This window comes from Thalassophryne amazonica, chromosome 3 (genome assembly GCF_902500255.1).
Source record: "Thalassophryne amazonica chromosome 3, fThaAma1.1, whole genome shotgun sequence".
NCBI classification, from domain to species: Eukaryota; Metazoa; Chordata; class Actinopteri; order Batrachoidiformes; family Batrachoididae; genus Thalassophryne; species Thalassophryne amazonica.
Genome location: NC_047105.1, coordinates 141484469 through 141511300, shown reverse-complemented (window position 1 = coordinate 141511300; position 26832 = coordinate 141484469). Strand labels below are relative to the sequence as shown.

At 40.5% G+C, this 26832-nt stretch overlaps 1 protein-coding gene across 1 annotated transcript in view; it reads right to left on the bottom strand.

The window, feature by feature from the left end:
* LOC117507665 (contactin-4-like) overlaps positions 1 to 26832 on the bottom strand; it is a 641244-nt gene that overhangs the window by 178249 nt on the left and 436163 nt on the right. The window contains 1 exon segment of the mRNA XM_034167486.1: positions 22254 to 22438. Coding sequence (XP_034023377.1) covers positions 22254 to 22438 — 185 coding nt within the window.

The following is a 26832-nucleotide window of genomic DNA, read 5'->3' as shown; positions in this document are numbered from 1 at the left end:
GAGGCTTTTCTGCAGTGCTACAATGCCGCTTTAATTGACTCCTGCTATGCAGTATTTTTGCCTTTGAGTAATGCAGGACAACACAGCGAGAAATTCAATAACTGCAAATGTTTCCGCACACTGTCAGCGTGTAGTCGGGGTTTGTGTGTCAGGCTGATGAAAACACGCTGATGTGGAGATGGAATTATTTGTGTTTGTACATTGTGTGTCACACTGTAGGCAGCCAAGGCTGCTGCAGAAACTAAAATTTCGCTGGATGGGAGGCTGTTCTGACTTATGGTTATCGAGGTAACAAACAAATGTAATCTACATAATTAACCCTCATACACAGTAAAATCAGCAGTGTTAAATTAACATTGATAGTGGACATATGGTCCCACTCTGGGCAGAGTAGGGCCATATCTACACGGGCAGTGTTAATTCAACACTGTCAGTGTTAGTTTTACACCAGCAATTTTACTGTATATATATTAACAACAAAAAGAATCCAATGTACATTTCTCTGTTTTACTTTGTTGTTGAGGGAAAAAAGAAAAAACTTTTCTTTTTGATTGTGTAATCCCAAGTATGGAATATTAGTCTACATTATTTTGGGGTTTTATATTGACTGTTGAAGTTAGAAAGTCTTATCAAATGTTTTTCTTCTTTTCATATTATGGTCATAGTTTGTCTCAAAAGTACGTATTTTACAACAAGCGTCTGTTACTACTGGACATGGTTGGTTTTAAACAGGAATTTATGATCGGTGCAAATGATTCATTGTCATTTAGACAAAGAAACACAATCTAGACTACACTACCCAGAATTCTTGGGGGCGGAGGTAAAGACCCTTTAAAAGTGAACATCCCTTGGGAGACGCGGCTTAGCTCTTATGACTCTTCTCCTCCCTACTCCTCCCTGAAGTGCGGGCTTCAGGCACGAGAGGGCGCTGCCGCCACGGACACAACCGGGACAGCTGTCAAGAGATAATGAGTGACAGCTGTCACCCATCTGCTCTACATCATCTCACTCCATAAAGACCGGACGTCATCTCCACCTGATTGCCGAGATATCATCTACCTGTGAAGGTAATATTCTCTGCTGTGTCAGAACTGTGACTTACGTGTGATCTGTTTGCAGCCGTTTTCCTGTGGAGCCTTGTCAGCTGATTGGTGGTTTATGAGAGTGCCGACGTCTTCGCCTCTCACTCCTTCCAGATAAGTGCTTTAACAGGAGCTGCACATGTGTGTGATTAGAGGTGGAGGTGACTTTCCACCTTCTGACTGTTTTTGTTGCTGGGTGTACACACACCCACATCTCACTGTTTGTGCTCCTCGCCAGCAGTACCAGATCCGACAGTCGGGGACGGTGATCACCTGGGAATTCGGGACTTGGCGGCTCCAGTATTCACCGGGTTCTGTGGCGGTGGAAATCGTGTGGTTCCGGCTCTTCTCAGGACAGACGTTTTCTATCCTCGAGCCTGCCCACACGTCACCTTTTTGAATTGACTATAATCAGATTCTGAGATTGTCTGTATATTCGTTGTGCACATTCACAACATTAAATTGTTACCTTTTGGCTCATCTATTGACCGTTCATTTGCGCCCCCTGTTGTGGGTCCGTGTCACTACACTTTCCCCAACAGTGACTGTCAGAGTTCTTCTGTCAGGGTCCACCAAGTGAGCTTTTGAGACGGCCGGATCATCAACTTTGGAAGCAGGCAGCCGCCGGCACCTGACCTCAGAGACACCCTGCACGTCGACAAAGCTGTCAGTTTTGTCAGAATCTGGCTGGAGTTAAATGAAATTCCCTGTCATCTGTAATATCTCACATTAAAATGCCAAAATAAATACCCTGCAGACTAGTTTTTCAATAATTCAGTAAAGTTCGGTCCCACCAAATGATAAGCGATGAATAATGAGCCACGTATGGGTGTGTCGGCGATTATTTGAAGAATGATCCACGTTTTAAGCTATCACGTATCCGCTATGAAGAAGTCTCTATGTGCCTCTCTGTACCTCACATGTGCCACGTATCAGCCTCTAGTGAGCCACGACTGACCTGTCATTTGAGCCCCGTCCAGCCTTGAATGGCTCGTGTCACTGCATATGATCCATGTCAAGCCACAGATGTTCCATGTAGCACCATGTTAATGTGACACTGGTGCACGTTTAGGCATGGGTTTGGTCCAAATCTCCAGTCCTCCCACACTTGGACCCTTTAAAGTGTGGGTTTTCAATTCACAGCATCAATTCAAGATGCTTCATTTTTTAAACACAGCCCAAAAACAAATGCTCCAGTACAGTCCGGCGGGTGTGCGCCGTGCACCAGGCTGCTGTTCACCTGTGTTCCAGAGTCATTAAATGCACCACACCAGCTAGAACCGAACCACGGGTTCCTGGAAGTCACCTCTGCACCGTGATCCAACTTTATCTTTGTGTTCATCCGTTATTGACTGCAAAATTGCTCTTTTGCGCACGCGCATTCTGTGTTCCTGGACAGTCCTGCGTTCCTTCTCCCTGGCCTCATTTCTTCCATGGCTTTAAACACACAGACATTTTCACACCGTGATCCAACTTTTAACTTTGTGTTTGTCCGTTATTGACTGCAGAATCACTCTTATGAGCTGGCGTTTTGCATAAATGTTCATCCTGAGTGCGAGTCATTGCATCAGTGTGCACAGAGTGCGCCTCATCTGATCCATTAACAAGATGTTAAATCTATCATAAACATACTTTTACAGCAGCTTATAAAGAAGGAATGAACATGCAACTGTTTTACCAAGCTATAACAATAAAAACTAGGAGTGCAAGCAGTCATATACGGGCCCTTGTGTCACACAACTGCCTACCCAGGCCAGCGCATCACCTTGTGACTAGATGTGGGCAGATGCATAGAGGGGCCAACCCTCATCACACAGTTAAAGTTTCAAGCAAATCAGACAATGCATGAAAGAGTTATGACATGTTGATGGTTCATACACTAGAGGGCACTCAGAGCACAAAGAGAGGGGCCAGGTGTGTTCAGGGGCTAACTGTCATCACACATGTGACGTTTCAAGTCAATTAAAATTGCGGCGCCATAGCAGCTATACCCTTTGACATAGAAAAAAGCTATTGATAATTTTTGATCAGGATAGTCTCTGGATGCATTGGACAAAATCCCTAGGAGGAGGTGCAAGTTGCACATGTACCAATTTTCATCTCCCTACTCTATAAAAACCCCTATGGGGAGGTGTTTTTGAAAGTTGCAAGGGGGCGCTATTGAGGCATTTTGTCACGCCCATGGGCAACACCCCTAGGAATTGTAAGAGGATGTTGTGCTTGACCTGTGTATCAATTTTCATGATGATATGACAAAATTAAGGCCATCAAAAGGAAGAACATAATTTCATGGTGAAGGGTCGATATTCAGCATGCCGCAACACGGACGCCGTTATGTGTAACTTCATGGTGAGCATCACCTACATTCATCAACTTGTTCTGCATGTTTTAGAAGTGGAATGAAGTTGATGGGGTTAACTATGTGACATTAGTACTTGTAAATAAATAATTTCCTGTTACCACCAGGGGGCACTATGACTTAGGTGGGAGGTTAACATATGGGGATGTTCAGGGCGGAGCCTCATTACGTCCAGCAAGTTTGAAGGTTCTATGATGAAATATGTGGGCATGACTACCGTTCGAAGTGAAACGGTGTGCTCCGAAACGCTTGCCAAAGTTTAACAAACCCTAGCAGCCACGCCTTTTGACCTACAGAAATTCTTTTGATCAGCATGGGGTCATGATGATGTTGACCAAATTTGAAGATGATTGAATGAAAACCTTAGGACGAGTTTGTTCAAAAGTAGTGGAAATGGCCAAAAATGGCAAAAATTACCTCAAAATTGAAACTTAAAATCAAAATGGTCGACTTCCTGTAGCCATTTCACCATGACATTAGCAGATTTTTTGTGCGTCCCTGCATGGTAAATATGTGTACCGAATTTAATGAGGCAAAATGGTCGCACATGGTCACTGTGAACCGGACCCGGCGCCACGAGGGGGCATTTGGGGGCGATGCCCCCTCACGTCATCAACCTCGCCCCCTCGGATGTGAGAGTTATAAAAAATAAAAATAAAAAAGAAAGAAAAAGAAATACTGGAAAATATAGCGCCTCGCAGTTTCGCGGATTTTTTTAGTCCAATTTTGCATGCTTTTTTTTTTTTTTTTTTTTACAGTGCATTGTGCTCTGCGTCCTCATCGAGCAGGCCAATGTTCTGTCGAGATGACGGGACACCTGTTGCAGCACCGCGAAGGGAGAGCACGCGCATTGTGTTCTGCGTGTCTGTTTATAAGAATCTTCTTGCCCAGAAGAAAAAAGAGCGCCAACAACTACCCAAAACTGTGTTCTTCACTCGGAAAAAGACACCAGCAGCGAGGTAAAAAGGAAAAAGGCGCGACAGTGGCGCGGCGCCAGGATGAAGAGGCGCGGTCAGAGGAACTGTGCAATACTGGTCAGTCACTATTAATAATTTCTTATGTGTCAAACCTCGTAGGTTGATCATTAAAATTAAATTTGTTAGTTCTAAAAGCCATCATAATTATTTATAGGAAAATGTTCTATTTTTATTTCTCAAACAAATGTTTGGGCCTGAAAACAGGTTGGTCTTATTTTTCCACTAAGGTTTAAACTTTGAGAGTGTTTACACACGAGAGAAAAGTGAGAAAATGCTAATGCCTGTTTGAGGAAAAGTGTATAAAGTGTGTAGTGAGGGGTTTTACAGCCTTAAAACGTCTATAATAATTGTAAAAAATAACACTGTCTACTTCACGGATTTCGCTATTGGCTATTTTTAGAACGTAACTCCCGCGATAAACAAGGGACCACTGTATATCTACATGAAAGGTTTATCTTTGACCCGTTGTGTGACTGTCATGCCCAATTGTGTTGTGTTTGTGCTTGTGATGGAGGGCTGTATGTGGGGTTATTCTACTGTCTCGTGTCATTTCTCAGATCAGTTGTTGGTTTGGTTTTGTGGTATGCAGGAGATCACTTGACCGAGGGTCTATATGTTCAAATAATTAAAAAAATACTGTCATCATTCTTTACTCTTAGTCAGTCTCTTACAACGGTGTAGCCTAAATACACAAGCTTTCTAGGAGCGCACCCAATTCATTACGCATGCTCAGAGGCACGTACCCTCCAGTGCGCACTTTTTTTTGTGTGTGTGGGGGGGGGGGGCGACCCCGCCCCCTGTGATAAACTCATCGCCCCCTTAATATTTTTTTTCTGGCTCCAGGCTGCGACCATGTGCGAGACCCCTAAAATATCAAATTACGGATTCGGCCGGACGAATTTCCAAAGTTTGGTGAGTTTTTGAGCATGGGAAGAGGCCAAAATTTGGATTTCAAAAGTGTGAATTAAATAATAATAATAATAATAATAATAAATAATAATAAACAACACAATTACAATAGGGTCCTCGTAGGACTTTTCCTACTTGGGTCCTAAATAAGCTGTTTCAAATATGTTCTCCACTTCATGGAGTAGGACAGAGAGGGACAAAAACAGCCCAGATGGAATGGTCGCCTGTATTTCCAGAAGTGATTAGAGGTGTTTTCAACATCCAAGCTCTGATAGAAAATGATTAATCCACTACAAAATAATTATTTTATATACAGCATCCAGCGCACAAAACAGGTGGAATTGTCGTGCGTAAGAGGGCTGAGCTGCTCCAAAAAAAGCCTGTCCGGTCCTCGTAGCCACCAGGTGCTTGGATAATGGGCTTTTAGCGGCCTCATCCTCTCCACTCACATGCATCTAAAATCCTTGTTCGTCCTCGTCGTACCTTGTACACAAACTGCCCCAAGCTGTTGTTGCTACATTTTGAACTTCTTGAAATAAGGCTCAGAAATGAGCCTTATTAACCGAATATTCTGCCTCTCAGAGCCACGATTCTCCCACGATTGTTGAATACCTCCACCAAAAAACATGTTGCTTGGCTCATTATTCAGTGGTCATTATTTGGTGGGAGCAGGGTTTAAGTAATACATACTTAAATTCCTGCAAATAGTTCATATTACACAACTGTCATATAACAATTGTCCGCTGAACTTTATTATCAGAAAATTGCATGACTGTGATGTGTCCTGTTCTGTCTGACTGTGTTAAATAAATATTTAAACGTTTGCTGTGTTGTCCGATTGCCGACGCAGGTTCGAGCCTTATCTGAAATGAACTTGTCCTGAGATTGTCCTGAGATGTTTTATATTTACTCAGGTCAAAGAGTGAGAAAACTACTATTGAGACAAAATCTAAGTGTCTAAGTCCTTCCAAGTTTTCATGCCAGGAGTATTGAAGTCGTCGCCAGGTGCAAAAAGTACCTAAGTCCAATAAAACAATAATGACACTATCTCACAATTTATGAGGCTTCAAAATGCTTGAAAACCTGCCTTCATACACTTCAAACTTCAGGAGTTACTCTGTGAGGCACGAAAACAGCAAAACCTTTAATGGCTGATTTTTATGACTTCATGATTTTTTTTTCAGATTTGATTTTCTCAAAAGAGACATTTTGTGACTTCACATCTTTTTGCACCAACTTCTTCAATGTAACCTTTTAATGTGAGATAGAGATGATTTGTTCACTCGGGCTGATACAGTCTTTACGAAGAGAACATCTATTAGTGAGTAACGAGGGCAGAGATCGACTCCTTCTGACGCTTCCTTCACCTGACATTCAGCACCACATCTATTTATTCAAGGTGCACTGCTGCACGCACTGCACCCGGAAGGAGCACGTCGTTGTTGTTGTTGTTGACTGTCAGGGTCGCTCACACCATGCCTCACCCGCGATCAACGTCTGGACTCTCCATCAACGCTAACCAAATGGAAGCATGCAGCCGCTCTGTGGCCGCCCTGAGCCGAGCACGTGCACATTCAGCCTGAACGCCATGTGGTTGCACTGCAGAGCAGCGCACGGTTTCACCGATCGCTGCGAGCTATCACAGCACGACAAGCGCTGCTGACATCAACAAGCAAACAAATGTCCATATGTAGTCAAGTTTACTTTTCCACAAGAAAACCAAGTCACAACTAAAATTTGCTGAAAATTTTGTAAGAAAAAGTGCTTTTCACTGAAATGTAATTCCGTGGGTTTAACCTCAAGCTTCCAGCTACAAATGTGATTTTAAGTGAAATTTATCTAACTTCATGAATTAATTTCATTTACTGCATTTCTTTAAAGGGACACTAGAAATGATCATAACAGTTTTTAAACATGGACTGTTTAAAAAATAGAAATGTGCAGAAACCAAGGTTTAGAGTTGCTGTTTGTGCTTTAACTATTATGACAACGAGTCCCATACGGTAACGTGTGTGTGAGAGTCTACGGCTCCCCCTGGTTTAGGCAGCAGCTCATCATACACTGAAAAAAGAACCAACTTTAAAAAAGTGTTACAACGGGTAAAACCTGAATGAATTAAACTGGCTGGAAGTTTGTAAGTTAACTTACAAACCTAAGTTCAGTCAACTTAATTCAGAACCCCAATGCATACAACAAAACAGGAAAACCTGACTAATGCTACGGTCACATTAGTTCCAGACGATGAAGACAATCTGTTGGTTTTGTCACCTGATGGGTGTTCCCGGGCATGCACACTACATCTTTGTAAGATGTCTTTTAAATGACTTCAGATGTGTTACCAGGTTACAATAACAGTGTCTTTAGATTTAGAAGTGTTTGCTATTATGTTTCTGTATTTTTCGCTAACTATTGCAAAATATGCAAGAGCTGTTTCCCCCGTGACCCGAGCTCATATTGGCGGTTGAAGATGAGTGATGATGAGTATTGCAAAATATATGAGAAGCACATTACATTTAAATAGAAACACGCCTGTTTCACAGTGCTTTTCACCATCTTGGATAAATTTGTTCAAGCGAACAACCCGAGGACATCATACTGCCTATTCACTCGGTTTGGCAGTCGCCGTGTCACGTTACTCGGTATTTGCATAAAATAGACTTTAAGTCTGTTTGGGCCCTGCCACGCTGATGGCAGAGCGACCCCTGCAAAACGCCCACTCTGAAAATGAATGGCAAGTCAGAGCTTTGCAGATCACTTGCTGTTGCTTGTAGCTAATGTGACTGCACTTTTATTGTTTTCCCACAAAATAACCAAGTTAGCTGGCAAACAGGAAACCCTGTCAAAAACAGGCTGAAGTCAGGATCATGATCATCTGTACGAAACAGCTATACCCTACCTGAGGGGGAAGGCAGAAGAGTCATCCAGTAATCAGAGTTCTGAATGACAGCAGATATTTAAGGGGTGAGGCAGCAGATTATTGAAGACACAGTCAAAGTTCAATACTCAGAGATTCTCATATCAATGAGTCCAAAACAGCAGCTGAAAGTCTGGAATGGCAGAAAAGGTCGGTAACGCTAGAAAGCAGGGCAGAGCCTAATCCAATCTGGCAACCACTAGACCTTCTAATGGCAGATACACACCGATCGATTAAACCCAGAAGGGTGGGGACACACGAATGCCAAAGTCAAAGACCCAGAAGTTAATCTTACCAGAGAAAACACATAGAAACTGTCACAATAAGAGCACAACTAGTAAACACCACAAGAGGAAAGTACTGAATGACACAGAAGCAAAAAGACAGAATGTGATGATGATGATGTGAAATATCAGCTACATTTTGCCAGAAGGTACATGGGAGACTCAATGAAGACCAAATCTAATCTTTTCAATTTGCAGCATGTGTGCAGTCTGTCAGTGACAAGTACTATGCCCGTCCTCTTTGACAAACTTCTCCCGGACACCTGCGGCACAGCTGTGATACCTGCCACTCCCTGCGACACGCACGTGCCCACCACATGTGCGGCAGGTTGCGAGTGAGGCTTAAAGTGACATCATTTTTAAATAACAGCTCTAAACAAAATCAAAGTTACAATGTTAAAAGCAGGATTTTCCAGTTTTCGATCGTTGTGATGCAGCTTTGTTTTTAAGCTCTTAGAAAGTGAAATGCAGTCAGCATAAGATCGAAGGTAAAAAAGCGCCATTATTTCTGACAGACATTAAACCTTCCCTTTGCACTGTGGGATGGACATGACGCCTCTATTGATTCCCTGCCGGCTTACACTGCTGACCAATGACTCAAAGGCTTCATTCAAAGAGAGCTCCAAATGAGATTGCTGATTTTTATCACCTGTCTGGAGACAGCGAGCGAGCAGGGGCGAGTCCTGTCACAAACGAGAGCGGAGCAACGCTCCAAAGGACAAATCAGCCGTGCTGCCTCACAGTGCGCCCGGCCCGGCCTGTTCAAGGCCACTGGAAATAGCCACAAACTGTTTAAAGCCCCCAGTGCCGTGTTTGTGATGGCTGACAGAGCAGAAGGGAGAGCGAGAGCTGGCAGGATCAAAATCAGAACTTTGGAGAAACTGCAGCAAAGCAGCGTGCAAATCTGACAGTAAAATCAACTAGAAGCGCACATTAGTGTGCATTCACCTGCCACATGTGCACACTGAAAATCAACTGATACCTCCATGAACAGGTGTGTTTAACAGGTGTGTTAAACACTTTATTATTTATTCACAGATTTTGTTGTGGTTAATTAAAAAAATTACAATCTGTGGTTCAGTTTATTTTAAATGTCCTGGGATAGATTGACATCTTGTCCAGGGTAAACCCACCTCTCACCCAGTGACCCCTGGCATGGGTTCAACCCCCGTGATGTATAGTCGGCATAAGCAGGTTTAGAAAATGAATGAATGAATAATGAATTTTCTTAAATGTGGGGAATTGATTTATTTTCTCTCTCTTTTGTACTGGATAATATTTATTTCTTATCAAGTGAACTCAACAAAACAATTCAGCTTTTATGGTACCATGTACCAAAAAAATCCTTCATGGTACTTTAATGGTATGAAGATCAACGTTCATAAAATCTGGATTGTTGTTTGGATCCACACCAAATTCTCACCTGTTCTTAGATATTAGCACTGTACATGTGCCTATTTTTTTCTAAATGTTCTGTGCATTATGTTTTGAGAAACAGATAAAAAGGTTGATTTTTATTAATTTGATAAAGTTGCCTCAGTTGGTGGAATTTGTTTTCTTCATTGTTTGAAAAACTACTTTGATGTGATGTTCTGTGAGGAGGTGATGGTTGAAAAGTTAACGTGGTGGGCTACAGAATCCTCAGGTCAAATTCCTATCAGACCCCTTGAGCAAAGCCCTCAAACCCCGAGCGTAGGGGTCGGCGTCTGCGACGGGAAGGGTCCCAGTAGAGCCTCTGGGTTCTGGTACAGGGCCACCTCTTGGCTCTGGGGAGGGGGGACTCGTTAACTGCTGTACCATCTCTTACAGGCTGGAGCGTGGGTCTGGCAGTGTCCCGGAGCCAGCAAAGATAATCAGCCACCTTCTCGATGACGTCACTGAGGAGTTTCGTATTCCAGCCCCTGATGGCATCACTGAGGAGGTGTTTGCCAATACACAGGAAAGCAGGGCCACAAACATGGACACCTCCGCAGCCAAGAGTGATACCGCCGCAGCCGAGAGTGACGCCTCTGCAGCTGAGAGTGATGCCTCTGCAGCCTCTGGTCGCTCCCACCTCGGAGGATGTCAACGGGGAGCTGTCAGCCCCCACAGCCTTGTCTGTCAACGCGGGGCCAGCAGTTCCTGCATTGGATGACGTTAGCACAGCAGGGGAGGTCACCGAGATGCTTTTGGCATCCACTATGGAGGAGGTCAACAGGGAGTAATCAGACCCTGCGTCAGTGGTGGAGCGGGACTGGATGTCCTCGCTCCTGAAGTCAGTAGTAGAGCGAGGCTGGATGTCCTCGCTGCATTCATGGTAGAGAATTCCCGGTAGGCCAGGCGATGGTTCTGCAGACTATGTCCTGAATTCCAGAGAGCCGCACGGCTGCACTTCTGCCTCCAACGTGTCCTACAATCAGCCTGTGAGTCACCCACTGTTTTGGTTAATGAACTTCTGCCCACAGAAGGGTCATGTCCTAGTAGTTCCAGCATTCTCAAGTCAGGTTAGTGGCTGGCTGTCATTCTGTGCCGCCTCCATCAGGCAGCCCCTGGATCAGAGACTGAATCCGGCTTTTTGCTATGATCTGGGGGGCGGATGTTGTTTTTCAATGTGTCTCTGTGTCATGTCTGTGTGGTTCTCTGTCCTGGTGGGGCGGGATTCTCACCGGTCTGCTGACCCCTACATTCCACCCGGGGTGGGTTTTCCTCTGTGTTGGGTATTTTTTGTGGTTTTGTGGTGAGGCGTCCCATTTTTGTTTCTGTTTTTGTTTCTGTGTACTCAGTTTTTGTATTTTCATTTTCTTGGTTTTGGGGGTGGGGTTTGTTTGATTTTTTAGCTGTCAGTGCCAGCCCTTGGGAAGGGGTACTGTTAGGTTCCTGTTCCAGTCAGTTATGTTGAGTATTTTCATGTGTCCCCATGTCTTTTCATTTCTGTACTTAGATGTCTAGTCTTCTGGTTTGTGAATGTCTAGCATCTCTCTCTCTCTCTCTCTCTCTCTCTCCCATGTGTGGATGCTAGCTTCTCTGTCTGCTCATTGTCTGTGTCACCTGTCATGTCCTTGTTTAAAGTTAATCCTATGTGCTTCCTGTTGCACCTTCCCGTGAGTTTAATGTGTGGTTTTAGTTTAATTACGTCTCCCAGCCCACCGTGGTACTTCCTGAAGTTCCCCGCCTGTCTCCTGCTCTTTGCTGCTAATATTTTTCTTTGTATTAATTTCTTGGTGTGTTAAAGTTCTCATGTGCTATTGGTTTGCCTTTTGGAGTTAATTCTTGATTATGAGTATTTTGTTATGGCTCTTAGTTGGTGTTGGAGTTAATTCTTGATTATGAGTATTTTGTTATGGCTCTTAGTTGGTGTTACTTATCATTTGTCATTTCCTGATTTGAATTAAGATCAAGAGTTGTAGTTCTTTCTGTGTAGTTCCAGTATCTGTCACCACCTTGTGTTTAGTTTTATTATGCCATGTTCCTGTCTCCCTGTTTGTAAAAGGTTGCTCTCTGTTGCCCTCTCATGTTCCCTGTTAGTTACTATACGTATTTGTCATCTAATTAGTATTTGTTTGTCTCAGCTGGGTATTTAAGTTGTCACTCTTGTTTGTCCTCGGGGGTTCATTGTTTGTTGTTAGTCGTTTGGTTCTGCGTCATGTGTTACGAGTCCTGTGTCATACAAAATTCCAATCATTGTAAGTAACCAGTGTGGTTGTCTTTTGGACTTGTGGGATTGATGCTGTTTTCGACTTTTGCACTTTTGTATTTTACTGCCTGCTTTGCTTCCCATGTCCTGGATTCTCCTCATTTCAAGGGCTAAGACTGTATTTTGTTGGATCTTCCCCTCACTTCTGTTTTTGAATTCCTTCACCCACAGGTTGGATTGAATTGTATTTCTGAGACTTTAAACTAAAGCTCTATTCGGTGGTTTTCTCCCCTCACTCCTGTTTTGTATTTTTGTATTCCCTCACCTAAAGTGGGTGTTGTAGTATTTTTGTTCATGACATCACTTGGACTTGGTAAATTGTGAACCTCTCGCTGTAAATAAATTATATTTTTGGAACTTACCCTTTTGTGTTTGACTGACCTGCATTCTGGGGTTTAGAATTCTTAAATTCCTTGCTGCCATACCATAACAATAGAATCTTCAGTGCCACTTATTAAAATATTTAGGTGACTGTATGTGCACGGTATATATGAGCCTGTATGTGCAATTTTGACCGTGTGTGGATTAGAAAAAATGCAAAATAAATTCAAACTTGTGCACCCAATTCTTGTTTTTTTAAGTAATTGATCATGTATGCTGTACAATCATTCCACCCTGACAAAAGAACAGGTCAAAGACATCAATAGAAGCTCACAATTACCATGACATTCATGTCCATGATGGTGTATGTAAAAACATCTGACCACAACTGGATTATTTTGTGAAATTCAACTCTGTTGTGTGATTGTAGGTAAGCTGTAAAAGAACTCAGGACCTGTATTCAAATAAACTTTTCTTGAGGAAAGCTTTGCAGTGATAAAAGAATAAAGTTTTAAAAGATTTGAAACTATAGTAAGTAAGTAAGTAAGTAAGTAAGTAAATAAATAAATAAATCAATAATCCATGTGACCTTTAAGGGGCTCCAAAGAAAGTAATTATCTAGATTAAGGTTACATAGTCACTGATGTGTTCACATATAAATTAAGATGATTTATAATTTTAGCTCTTATTTTTTACTTCTCGCTGAGTTTCAGTCTGACATTAAAAAGACAGTGAGTTTTTACATTGTATGTTCCAAAAATTACAACAGGAACTCAGAGCATGAATCATAGGCTGGATGTCCTCGCTGTACGGATCAACTCTGGTCAGATTTAATGTGGTATGTTAACAGTATTAGCACTTTTAGCTGTCGGTAGCTTCACCAGTTAGCTTTTAATGTATGATTACTGGAAAAAATACGGGGCTTGTAACTTTTAATGTCCACAACAAAGTAAACAGGAGAACCACTGCGCAGTCCACAAAAAAAGAAAGTCCATGTTTTGATGTTTATTAAACATCAAAACACGGACTTTCTTGGTTTTTCTTCTTTGAGTTTATTGGTGGATTGCAACCCAACACTGTGCATTACTGTCACCTACTGCAGAGGAGGTGTCCGTGCACCAAGACTTTGTTCAAAAAGTGATGCATTTTTCGTTCAAAGATATGTTTTTAAATCCAAGTTGTTCTTTAATCGAGTTGGTCTTTAACTGAGTTGTTTTTAATCGAGGTTCCACTGTATATGAAGTCAGTCTCATTATGGATCAAATTCATAAAAATCCACACCAACAGTCTTCACAAACAGCTCAAGCAATGTATGCACTGATTCTGAAGTGAGCAAAGGGTTTGTCCACAGAACTTGTCAGAAACATTCACAGCAGAAGATCTCCTCTGACACTCAGCTCAGGTGGTTTGCAGTTTTATCAGTGTTTTCCCCAGTGGTCTGTATTGCAATTTCAAGTCCCACAACCGTTTCCACCGAATCCCACCCGCTCAGTGGTGAATTTATGTTGCTCTATAAATCAAGTGAAGAGCTGTGCAGTGAGGAGATTTTAGGTGAAGACAGGTGTTTGAATAATGGAACGTAATGAGCAAATAAGCACACAATGTTGACATAGTTTTACTGTTTAAGAAACTTCAATGTACCTAAAATAATCTACAGCCTGTAACAGAAACGTGGACATTTTTCAGAGCTCCAATGAAACATCTCTGGGGAGACTTTCAAGGGAGTTGGTGATCTTCCTTTAGCTCCCCTGTATTTCAAACTCTGCTGATCCACCTCCTTATATAAACGAGCATGTTTATCTGTCCATATATGTAGTAAAAGGCATATTATTTCTCATTACAGTTAATTTTTTCCATTTTCTATTTTTTATTGCATTTTAGGGTTTTTTTTTTCACCCCAGACATTTGATAATTTTTTTTTGAAAGCCTATAAATATTACAAATATTAATGTCCTAATTTTCCCAAATATAAAAGAAATTCATTTTATTTTATTAATATCATAAAAATATGTTAATAGATGACCAGATTGTGGAATAGCCTTATTTATTATACCCACGTGCAGTGGTCATGGATGTAGAGGGTTGTATTTGGTCCAGTATGTCTGTCCATATATGAACTAAAAAATGTTTGATCTGATTTGGATCACATTTGTTGAACTACTAAGAGTTGAGGACATGCATACCTGACATGCATTCATTCATAAATAAATAAAATATTTTGTTGTGATTGAGTAATACCATAATGTTGGAAAAAGTCTTTCCAACATTGACCTGCATTATCACTGACTTCCACACAACTCTACCAGCATTTTAACCGATGTTGGCTCCAAAATGTTTGAGTTAAACAGTCATGACCTTGAGTATAACCTTTCCAGGGCATGTAAAGTCAAAGGTCATGTGACCGATAGAAATGTGACTTCATATTAGTATTTAAAAGAAACCATACATGTATGTTTTATCAATTCCTTAAAATAACCATCTACAGCAAATATCTCCAATATATATAAACTGGGTTAAATTTTTGACCTTGCCCAGTGACCCTGACTTTTAACAGATTTGAATTGCTTTGTCCAAGAAAGTCCATGAACCAAGAAAATCCATGTTTTGAAGTTTATTAAATCATATTTTTGCGGACTGCGCAGTGGTTCTCCTAACGGTTTACTTTGTTGTGGACATTAAAAGTTACGAGCCCCACATTTTTTCCAGTAATCATACATTAAGAGCTAATGGGTGAAGCTACCGACAGCTAAAAGTGCTAATACTGTTAACATACAACATTAAATCTGACCAGAGTTGATCCGTTCAGAAGTTCAGTTACCTGATGTTCTTCTGGTGTCTTCTGAACAGGTAAGGTGAAATTAAATAATCTGTTTTATTATAATTACTGTACAGTATTTTGCATAGTCTTTGCATTTTGTCTGACGTTTATGCATGAAATGCTGTTTAAAAAGGTAAAAAAAAAAAAAAACAAACAAACAAAAAAAACACAGTGTTCTTTTTGTGGCCAGAAACTGATTCATCCATTTTACATTGTTTCTTATGGGAAACTTGGTTTCGGTTAAAGAACAACTTGGTTTAAGAACAACATTTAGGAACCAATGAAGTTCTTAAACCGAGGTTCCATCACTGTATATGTTTAATATCTTTCAGCACCACGGCCAGTGCTCTTTAGTGCGTGCCACCTGAGCAAAGGCAGCTGTCTTGGTGGTATAACTTGCTCATTTTTGGTGGTGCTAAACTGAACTTTTGAATTAAATTTACTCTTTTTTCCTGTTATAATCCACAAACATGAAACATCCAGAAATAAGGGACAGTGACTGCCCACAACAGAGGAACAGAGAGGGACAGCGAGAGAGAGAGAGAGAGAGAGAGAGAGAGACAGACACAGTGACACAACAAGAAAGCCAGTGTGGTGTCTGGAGAAACCAGGAGAGGGCCTCGGCCCCTGTAAAAGGCTGGATCCATCTAGGGCGGAGCAGTGTTAGAGTTGGTGACGGGATGAGGCACGGATACTTTTCTGTTAAACACAACAGCCAGGCTTTTGTGAAACAGAACAGTCATTTATAGCTAGACAGTTGTGCCAAATTTAAGGAAAATTTAAAACAAAAAAACAATGCAAGCATCACCACCACCAACCACTACAAAACAATCAAATGCAGCACTCTTTGCGCTCTTGAATCCAAAACGCGGCGCCACTTTGGATTTCCGTGAACATTTCAAATACAATAAATGAAACTAAAAAGCATTTGTGTGTGCGTCAACGTGTGTGCGATTGGAGTCCAAAGCGTAGATGGTTTTCACCATCCAGTTTCCTCTTCCTCTCCAGGGGTGCAGATTCATTCTTTTATATTTTTTGTCTTTTAAATTTGTTTTTGTGTTCCCTGTTAGTTACTATACGTATTTGTCATCTAATTAGTATTTGTTTGTCTCAGCTGGGTATTTAAGTTGTCACTCTTGTTTGTCCTCGGGGGTTCATTGTTTGTTGTTAGTCGTTTGGTTCTGCGTCATGTGTTACGAGTCCTGTGTCATACAAAATTCCAATCATTGTAAGTAACCAGTGTGGTTGTCTTTTGGACTTGTGGGATTGATGCTGTTTTTGACTTTTGCACTTTTGTATTTTACTGCCTGCTTTGCTTCCCATGTCCTGGATTCTCCTCATTTCAAGGGCTAAGACTGTATTTTGTTGGATCTTCCCCTCACTTCTGTTTTTGAATTCCTTCACCCACAGGTTGGATTGAATTGTATTTCTGAGACTTTAAACTAAAGCTCTATTCGGTGGTTTTCTCCCCTCACTCCTGTTTTGTATTTTTGTATTCCCTCACCTAAAGTGGGTGTTGTAGTATTTTTGTTCATGACATCACTTGGACTTGGTAAATTGTGAACCTCTCGCTGTAAATAAATTATATTTTTGGAACTTACCCTTTTGTGTTTGACTGACCTGCATTCTGGGGTTTAGAATTCTTAAATTCCTTGCTGCCATACCATAACAATAGAATCTTCAGTGCCACTTATTAAAATATTTAGGTGACTGTATGTGCACGGTATATATGAGCCTGTATGTGCAATTTTGACCGTGTGTGGATTAGAAAAAATGCAAAATAAATTCAAACTTGTGCACCCAATTCTTGTTTTTTTAAGTAATTGATCATGTATGCTGTACAATCATTCCACCCTGACAAAAGAACAGGTCAAAGACATCAATAGAAGCTCACAATTACCATGACATTCATGTCCATGATGGTGTATGTAAAAACATCTGACCACAACTGGATTATTTTGTGAAATTCAACTCTGTTGTGTGATTGTAGGTAAGCTGTAAAAGAACTCAGGACCTGTATTCAAATAAACTTTTCTTGAGGAAAGCTTTGCAGTGATAAAAGAATAAAGTTTTAAAAGATTTGAAACTATAGTAAGTAAGTAAGTAAGTAAGTAAGTAAATAAATAAATAAATCAATAATCCATGTGACCTTTAAGGGGCTCCAAAGAAAGTAATTATCTAGATTAAGGTTACATAGTCACTGATGTGTTCACATATAAATTAAGATGATTTATAATTTTAGCTCTTATTTTTTACTTCTCGCTGAGTTTCAGTCTGACATTAAAAAGACAGTGAGTTTTTACATTGTATGTTCCAAAAATTACAACAGGAACTCAGAGCATGAATCATAGGCTGGATGTCCTCGCTGTACGGATCAACTCTGGTCAGATTTAATGTGGTATGTTAACAGTATTAGCACTTTTAGCTGTCGGTAGCTTCACCAGTTAGCTTTTAATGTATGATTACTGGAAAAAATACGGGGCTTGTAACTTTTAATGTCCACAACAAAGTAAACAGGAGAACCACTGCGCAGTCCACAAAAAAAGAAAGTCCATGTTTTGATGTTTATTAAACATCAAAACACGGACTTTCTTGGTTTTTCTTCTTTGAGTTTATTGGTGGATTGCAACCCAACACTGTGCATTACTGTCACCTACTGCAGAGGAGGTGTCCGTGCACCAAGACTTTGTTCAAAAAGTGATGCATTTTTCGTTCAAAGATATGTTTTTAAATCCAAGTTGTTCTTTAATCGAGTTGGTCTTTAACCGAGTTGTTTTTAATCGAGGTTCCACTGTATATGAAGTCAGTCTCATTATGGATCAAATTCATAAAAATCCACACCAACAGTCTTCACAAACAGCTCAAGCAATGTATGCACTGATTCTGAAGTGAGCAAAGGGTTTGTCCACAGAACTTGTCAGAAACATTCACAGCAGAAGATCTCCTCTGACACTCAGCTCAGGTGGTTTGCAGTTTTATCAGTGTTTTCCCCAGTGGTCTGTATTGCAATTTCAAGTCCCACAACCGTTTCCACCGAATCCCACCCGCTCAGTGGTGAATTTATGTTGCTCTATAAATCAAGTGAAGAGCTGTGCAGTGAGGAGATTTTAGGTGAAGACAGGTGTTTGAATAATGGAACGTAATGAGCAAATAAGCACACAATGTTGACATAGTTTTACTGTTTAAGAAACTTCAATGTACCTAAAATAATCTACAGCCTGTAACAGAAACGTGGACATTTTTCAGAGCTCCAATGAAACATCTCTGGGGAGACTTTCAAGGGAGTTGGTGATCTTCCTTTAGCTCCCCTGTATTTCAAACTCTGCTGATCCACCTCCTTATATAAACGAGCATGTTTATCTGTCCATATATGTAGTAAAAGGCATATTATTTCTCATTACAGTTAATTTTTTCCATTTTCTATTTTTTATTGCATTTTAGGGTTTTTTTTTCACCCCAGACATTTGATAATTTTTTTTTGAAAGCCTATAAATATTACAAATATTAATGTCCTAATTTTCCCAAATATAAAAGAAATTCATTTTATTTTATTAATATCATAAAAATATGTTAATAGATGACCAGATTGTGGAATAGCCTTATTTATTATACCCACGTGCAGTGGTCATGGATGTAGAGGGTTGTATTTGGTCCAGTATGTCTGTCCATATATGAACTAAAAAATGTTTGATCTGATTTGGATCACATTTGTTGAACTACTAAGAGTTGAGGACATGCATACCTGACATGCATTCATTCATAAATAAATAAAATATTTTGTTGTGATTGAGTAATACCATAATGTTGGAAAAAGTCTTTCCAACATTGACCTGCATTATCACTGACTTCCACACAACTCTACCAGCATTTTAACCGATGTTGGCTCCAAAATGTTTGAGTTAAACAGTCATGACCTTGAGTATAACCTTTCCAGGGCATGTAAAGTCAAAGGTCATGTGACCGATAGAAATGTGACTTCATATTAGTATTTAAAAGAAACCATACATGTATGTTTTATCAATTCCTTAAAATAACCATCTACAGCAAATATCTCCAATATATATAAACTGGGTTAAATTTTTGACCTTGCCCAGTGACCCTGACTTTTAACAGATTTGAATTGCTTTGTCCAAGAAAGTCCATGAACCAAGAAAATCCATGTTTTGAAGTTTATTAAATCATATTTTTGCGGATTGCGCAGTGGTTCTCCTAACGGTTTACTTTGTTGTGGACATTAAAAGTTACGAGCCCCACATTTTTTCCAGTAATCATACATTAAGAGCTAATGGGTGAAGCTACCGACAGCTAAAAGTGCTAATACTGTTAACATACAACATTAAATCTGACCAGAGTTGATCCGTTCAGAAGTTCAGTTACCTGATGTTCTTCTGGTGTCTTCTGAACAGGTAAGGTGAAATTAAATAATCTGTTTTATTATAATTACTGTACAGTATTTTGCATAGTCTTTGCATTTTGTCTGACGTTTATGCATGAAATGCTGTTTAAAAAGGTAAAAAAAAAAAAAAAAACAAACAAACAAAAAAAACACAGTGTTCTTTTTGTGGCCAGAAACTGATTCATCCATTTTACATTGTTTCTTATGGGAAACTTGGTTTCGGTTAAAGAACAACTTGGTTTAAGAACAACATTTAGGAACCAATGAAGTTCTTAAACCGAGGTTCCATCACTGTATATGTTTAATATCTTTCAGCACCACGGCCAGTGCTCTTTAGTGCGTGCCACCTGAGCAAAGGCAGCTGTCTTGGTGGTATAACTTGCTCATTTTTGGTGGTGCTAAACTGAACTTTTGAATTAAATTTACTCTTTTTTCCTGTTATAATCCACAAACATGAAACATCCAGAAATAAGGGACAGTGACTGCCCACAACAGAGGAACAGAGAGGGACAGCGAGAGAGAGAGAGAGAGAGAGAGAGAGAGAGACAGACACAGTGACACAACAAGAAAGCCAGTGTGGTGTCTGGAGAAACCCGGAGAGGGCCTCGGCCCCTGTAAAAGGCTGGATCCATCTAGGGCGGAGCAGTGTTAGAGTTGGTGACGGGATGAGGCACGGATACTTTTCTGTTAAACACAACAGCCAGGCTTTTGTGAAACAGAACAGTCATTTATAGCTAGACAGTTGTGCCAAATTTAAGGAAAATTTAAAACAAAAAAACAATGCAAGCATCACCACCACCAACCACTACAAAACAATCAAATGCAGCACTCTTTGCGCTCTTGAATCCAAAACGCGGCGCCACTTTGGATTTCCGTGAACATTTCAAATACAATAAATGAAACTAAAAAGCATTTGTGTGTGCGTCAACGTGTGTGCGATTGGAGTCCAAAGCGTAGATGGTTTTCACCATCCAGTTTCCTCTTCCTCTCCAGGGGTGCAGATTCATTCTTTTATATTTTTTGTCTTTTAAATTTGTTTTATGTCAAACATGGCACTCAATGCTCCAGGGGTTGAAAGCACTGCGCTCTGGCTGTAGAAGACTGTATCTCTTCCCAGTGTACAGCTACTCTGACTTACTTTCACCTTTGCAATCAAGTATTATCCAATCAAATTTCTTCTACTGTTACACTGTAGTAATGAGTAACAATGATGTTTAACAGAAATGTATCAGAGTAAAAGTGAACTTCTACTTAAGTGCAGTAACGAAGTATTTCTACTTCATTATATTACAGTACTGGAGAGTGGTAGTTGTGAGTTGGCTGTGGTTAAAGACACCAATAGTATGGAAAAATGTCTTCAAAAGTGCACCTTTAATCTAGGTTTGTTGTGGGGAGCCACCCCCCCCCCCCAAAAAAATGTATTTTATTGTGCACCTTTAATTAATTTTAACATAAAATTAATTGAATGAATGAACTTTCATTAACAAAGGGGGGTGGGTAGATGCTTGCTGTGGTGGGGGGGCAGATGCGGTAACTAGAAGATACTGTAACTTCCATATTTAAAAATATTTCATGTGTGCATTAAACACTTTAAATATTACCTAAATATTTACAATACATTAAATATTCAAAAATATTGCACATTTAAATCGAGATCCCCTGACATGATGTCTGAGATTCATGATGCAGTGAAATACATACTATCAAACCCCAGAGAAATACCAGATTATTTGAGGATGACTGTGAATTAATAACATGACCCATGTCTGGGTAAATGGCAGAAAATGTATGAATGAGTGTGAATTCATGCAAAAAAAATTACTTGTTTGAGTCATGAATCAGTCATGTTTGCCTGAATTCTGTGTTTAATATATTGTTTGTGCTTAAAGTGCAGCTGGTGCAGTCGGTTTTATGTGAGCTGAGGAATTCCTTCATGTTTGACAGCGTTCATCACTCGCAGTGTGCAATCTCAGCCGCTGTGACTTGTGGGATTTCAGGCAACAACAGAGCTGGGACGAAGTCACCATTAAGTCACTCTCAAGTCATGAATCAGCAAGTGCCAAGTCATAATGACCACCAATTGTTTGAAAGCTGACTTGAGACTTGACTTGGGACTTGCAGATTGATACTTGAGAGTGACTTTGTTCCTCTTCTGGGCAACAATAAATAAAAGTAGTAACTGGGGTCTGTGGATCCAGTTCCAGATTAGGCCCCTGACACTGCTCCATCTACGGCACACGAACTCCGCTCAACTCGGACGTCAATCCTGAAGCCACCTGGTGGGAGCGGGCACACGGCTCACCAACAAGGTCACATCCAAAGGCTCAGCCTCGTCTGCATCACTCCTCTAATCTGGATCAAAATATTAGAGGCATCAGTGCTGACGGCCTTTAATCATTTTGACCTGGATTATTATGTGTGTGGTAAAAACAAGCCTCCCTGCTCGCTGCTACACTGATCATGAGTCTGAGCGGGTCTGACAGATGTGGTGCACTCTGCTCAAATATTCATATCACTTACCGTAGAAAGAGAGCTTCCCTTTGACTGTGTTCATGCCCCTGGAGTTCTCTGCCACACACTCGTATGCACCGGCATCTTCTGGCTGGAAATACGGGATTTCCAAGACGCCGCTAGCTTTCCTCATGTCCACTTTCCTGGGGAAAGGTACGCCGTCCACTCTCCTCCAGTTAATAGATGGTACCGGGCTGGTGAGAATGGACACACACACACACACACACATACAAAATGATTAACTAATGATTAACCACAATCTAACTGGAGCCAGGGCAAATCCACGACTGTGGACACCTGACATTTTATAATCAGAAGTTCTTATGTACCCTTTCTGTGGATTCAAACTCAGATTTAATGGTTTCTGTTCCAAATCAGAAATAACCTTTTGGAAACCTTCAACACACACAGGGGAAACACCCTCATTTACATGTGTCAAGCATGCACAGGAAATGTGGCACATCAAGTTCACCACCAATAAAATATCTCCTGTCCATAAACACTTTCCAATATATTAGCATGTAGCTGGAAATTTGACATTGAACTCTGACCTTTATATCTGATCAATCTGAATGAAAATCCATCAACTTCATCCCATCCACAAATGTACCTGCCACATTTTCATAGAGGCAAACTCACAATATCACAATGTTTAAAACGAGGCCATTAAATATGGCCATCAGGTACTGCAAAGCCTTTGTGTCCATTTGTCCATTCGTCTATCTGTCTGTCTGTCTATCTGCCTGTCTGTCCATCTGTCTGTCTGTCCGTCTGTCTGTGCTCAGCATATGTCCAGTCCTATTACTGTCAGAGTCTTCAAATTCACAGGGAACATTCTTGGGACACAGACCTTGGACAAGTTCAGAGATGGCTAACCTTGACCTATTTAAATTCACATTCTGTTTCATTCTGTTCCTTTTTTTTTTTTTTTTTTTTTGAGGGGCGTTGGTGCCAACTAATGAGAGTAGAGTGACACCGTGGTGTCAGTGGCTGATCAAGCGAGCTGCAAACTCTGTTTCAATGGTATGCAAATACAACCTCTTTCTCATATATTATATAAAAGCTAACAAGAACTAAACACTCCTAATCTGAAAATGCTGTTTTTTGGAACCTGATCACACCTCTGGAGTGATTTACAAGACATTTTGCAGATGTCGGTGTGCACACTAACTTCCACTAACTTAAAGCTAACTTCTGCTCTTCTCAAAAGCTCATGTATGTGCACACATATGCCTTCCTGCAGATGCCATTAAAATGTAAATTTTGTTTCAAAATGCTGCTGCCAGACTATAGACAAGAAGCAGAACGTTTGACCACGTTACACCCATTTTGGCATCTCTTCACTGGCTTCCTGTCCCTGTGAGATCAGATTTTAAGGTTCTGCTACTAACCTATAAAATTGTTCATGGACTGGCTGCTCCCTACTTAGCTGATCTAATTAAACCTTACATACCGGCTCAGGCTCAGCGTTCTCAGGGTGCAGGACTACGTTGTGTCCCAAGGGTGAATAAAAAAGTAAAATAAAAAGTCTGCGGGTCACAGAGCTTTCTCTTATTGTGCCCCTGTTCTGTGGAATGGTCTCCCTGCATCAAGAAAAAAGTCAGATTCTGTAGAGACTTTCAAGTCCAGACTTAAGACGCACTTATTTTCCCTTTCGTATGGTTAGCATACTGGCATAGTATAGTTCTGCGCTTCTTACTCTTTTAATTCATTTTATTAGGAAACGGAGCGTGCTGCAGCCTCAATTTTACCTAAATTCTGGGTCTTCTAGTGAAGCTTAGGGCTAGTGGCCGGCGGTCACCTTAGTATTTCTTCTGTTTTTCTTGTTGCTTAATGTTGACAAATTATACTGTACTTGTTGTCTTTCTGATCCCTAATTCTGTTTTTTTTTCTCTCTCTGTTTGAGGTGCAGCAGTAGAATGGCTCAAGCAGAGGGTCACCCCTTTAAGTCTTTGAGTCTGGTCTGTTTGAGGTCGCCTGTGTGCTTGCTCTTGGGGTTGGTAAGGTTAGACCTTACTTGTGTGAAGCGCCTCGAGGCAACTTTGTTGCGATTTGCCGCTATATAAATGAAAAAAAATTGAAATTGTTTATTATACAACAGTTGAGTCGATTCTTGTCATTTGATTGGATGCTTTGTATGTCACGTGACATGGTTTACGAGTATTCATCCCATTTGTGTTGTGTTGCATTTAGTGTGCAATTTGGTTCCATAGTATGTTCTGTACCATTGCATGCTGCAAACTCACTCACACACTAGTGAGGGCGGGGTTTAGTTAAACATGGCAGAGTTTGTTTTGCCTACAGACGGCGATTTGAACCAGATAACTGACGGTGCTAATTCTGACAGCCTAATGTTGGGGATTTAAGTCTTTTCAGTTTGCATCGCTCACTGCCGGTCGATTAGACCTTTCACCCAGGTTCTCCCCCAAATATCCTGTTTTTGAACTTCAGCTGTTTGTAAGTTATTCATACTGCTCCTTTTTTGACAGTTGATTTTTGTTATGTTTATGTTTGGTTGTTGTTATGTTTGTCACTTTGTTAGTCTTTACAACCATTTGGATTTTGGCTTTCAGAAGAGTTTTATTTTCATCCTCATTGTCTCCCTTTTTGACAGTCACTGAGTTGCTCCTTATCTTCCTGTTTACCTTTTGATCACAATCACTTAGGGTTTAAGATATTTGGTGAACATTTTTTTGTCTTTTGGAGTTTGTCCTGCTTTTGAGGGTTTTGGATGTTTTTTGATTTGATGTTCACTATTGTTCTGGAGTGTAATAAATAACTGTATTTTTACCCTCTCCTCTTGTGTTTTTGGCTATCTGCATTTGGGGTCTAAACCTGCCTTCTTTGGGGTCTAAACCGTAACATAACACTGTTGATGTCAAAGCACCAGTGATACCAAAATGTAAGTCCCTTTTCTGTTATTAATAAATTAACACAATATTAAATGACAAAGATCTATTTTAGCCATTCTATAAAACAAATAATGAATGTTTTTACATTCTTTCAATGGAACAAATATTTAATTCAGTGAAAGATGGTACATTCCATCTTTCACCCCATGAAATATTCATTGAACTCATAAACAGTCATTATTTGCATATGGTTGAACATGTACAAATTGTACGTAAGACAATACGATCTTAATAATTAATGTAAATAACAATAAATGTATAATTAATTATATACAGTGGTATGTAAACATTTGCGCACCCCTGATGATTTTTATAATTTTCCTTTATAAATCATTGGTTGTTTGGATCAGCAATTTTAGTTAAATATATCACACAGCAGACAAACACAGTGATATCTGAGAAGTGAAATGAAGTTTATAGGATTTACAGAAAGTGTGCAATAATTCTTTAAACAAAATTAGGTAGGTGCATAAATTTGGGCACCCCAACAGAAAAAGATGCATCAATATTTAGTAGATCCTCCTTTTGTAGAAATAACAGCTTCTAAAGACTTCCTATAGCTTCCAAACAGAGTCTGGATTCTGATTGAAGGTATTTTGGACCATTCTTCTTTACAAAACATCTCTGGTTTGTTGGTTTCTGTGCATGGACCACCTGCTTAAAATCACACAACAGATTTTCAATAATATTCAGGTCTGGTGACTGAGATGGCCATTCCAGAACATTGTACTTGTTCCTCTGCATGAATGTCTTAGTAGATTTTGAACAGTGTTTAGGGTCGTTGTCTTGTTGAACTTCAACTTTGTCACTGATTCATGAAAACTGTTCTCAAGAATCTGCTGATATTGACTGGAATCCATATGACCCTCAACTTTAACAAGATTCTCAGTACCTGCACTGGCCACACAGCCCCACAGCATGATGGAACCACCTCCAAATTTTACTGTAGGTAGCAAATGTTTTTCTTGGAATGCTGTGTTCTTTTGCAGCCATGCATACCGCCCCTTGTTATGTCCAAATAACTCAATTTTTGTTTAATCAGTCCACAGCACCTTATTCCAAAATGAAGCTGGTTTCTCCAAATGTGCTTTAGCATACCTAAAGTGACTCTGTTTGTGGCGTGTATGCAGAAAAGGCTTCCTCTGCAATACAGCATCGTACATCATCTCATTGTGGAAAGTGTGCTGTATAGTTGAACGATGCACAGAGACACTATCTGCAGCAAGATCATGATTAACTGATTACATCTGCTCAAAGTGATGTCAATCAGTGAAAAAACCTGGTGAAGTGGGTGGATGCAAAGAAAACCTGCACCCTCTCGGCCCATTCTGGAATGAGTTTGAGACCTCTGGGTCAAAGCGTTGGGCTTGAGACCAGAGGATCCTTGGTTCAAATCCCAGCCTGACCTGAAAATCACTAAGGACCCTTGGGCAAGGTCCTTAATCCCCTAGTTGCTACCCATGTGTCGTGACAGCCCAGTCTAACGTTTTTTTTTTTTTTTCGTGCTCCCGTGACGACATGAGTCAAATTTTTGTGACAGGGTGTTTTTTAACTCACTATTACTAACTCTACTCCTACCCTCGACCCTAACCTTAACCAGAACCTAAACTTATCTTTCCCCCCACCCTAACCATAACCACCCCCGACCCCCCTGCTTCACTTTTAATTTGGTGCAG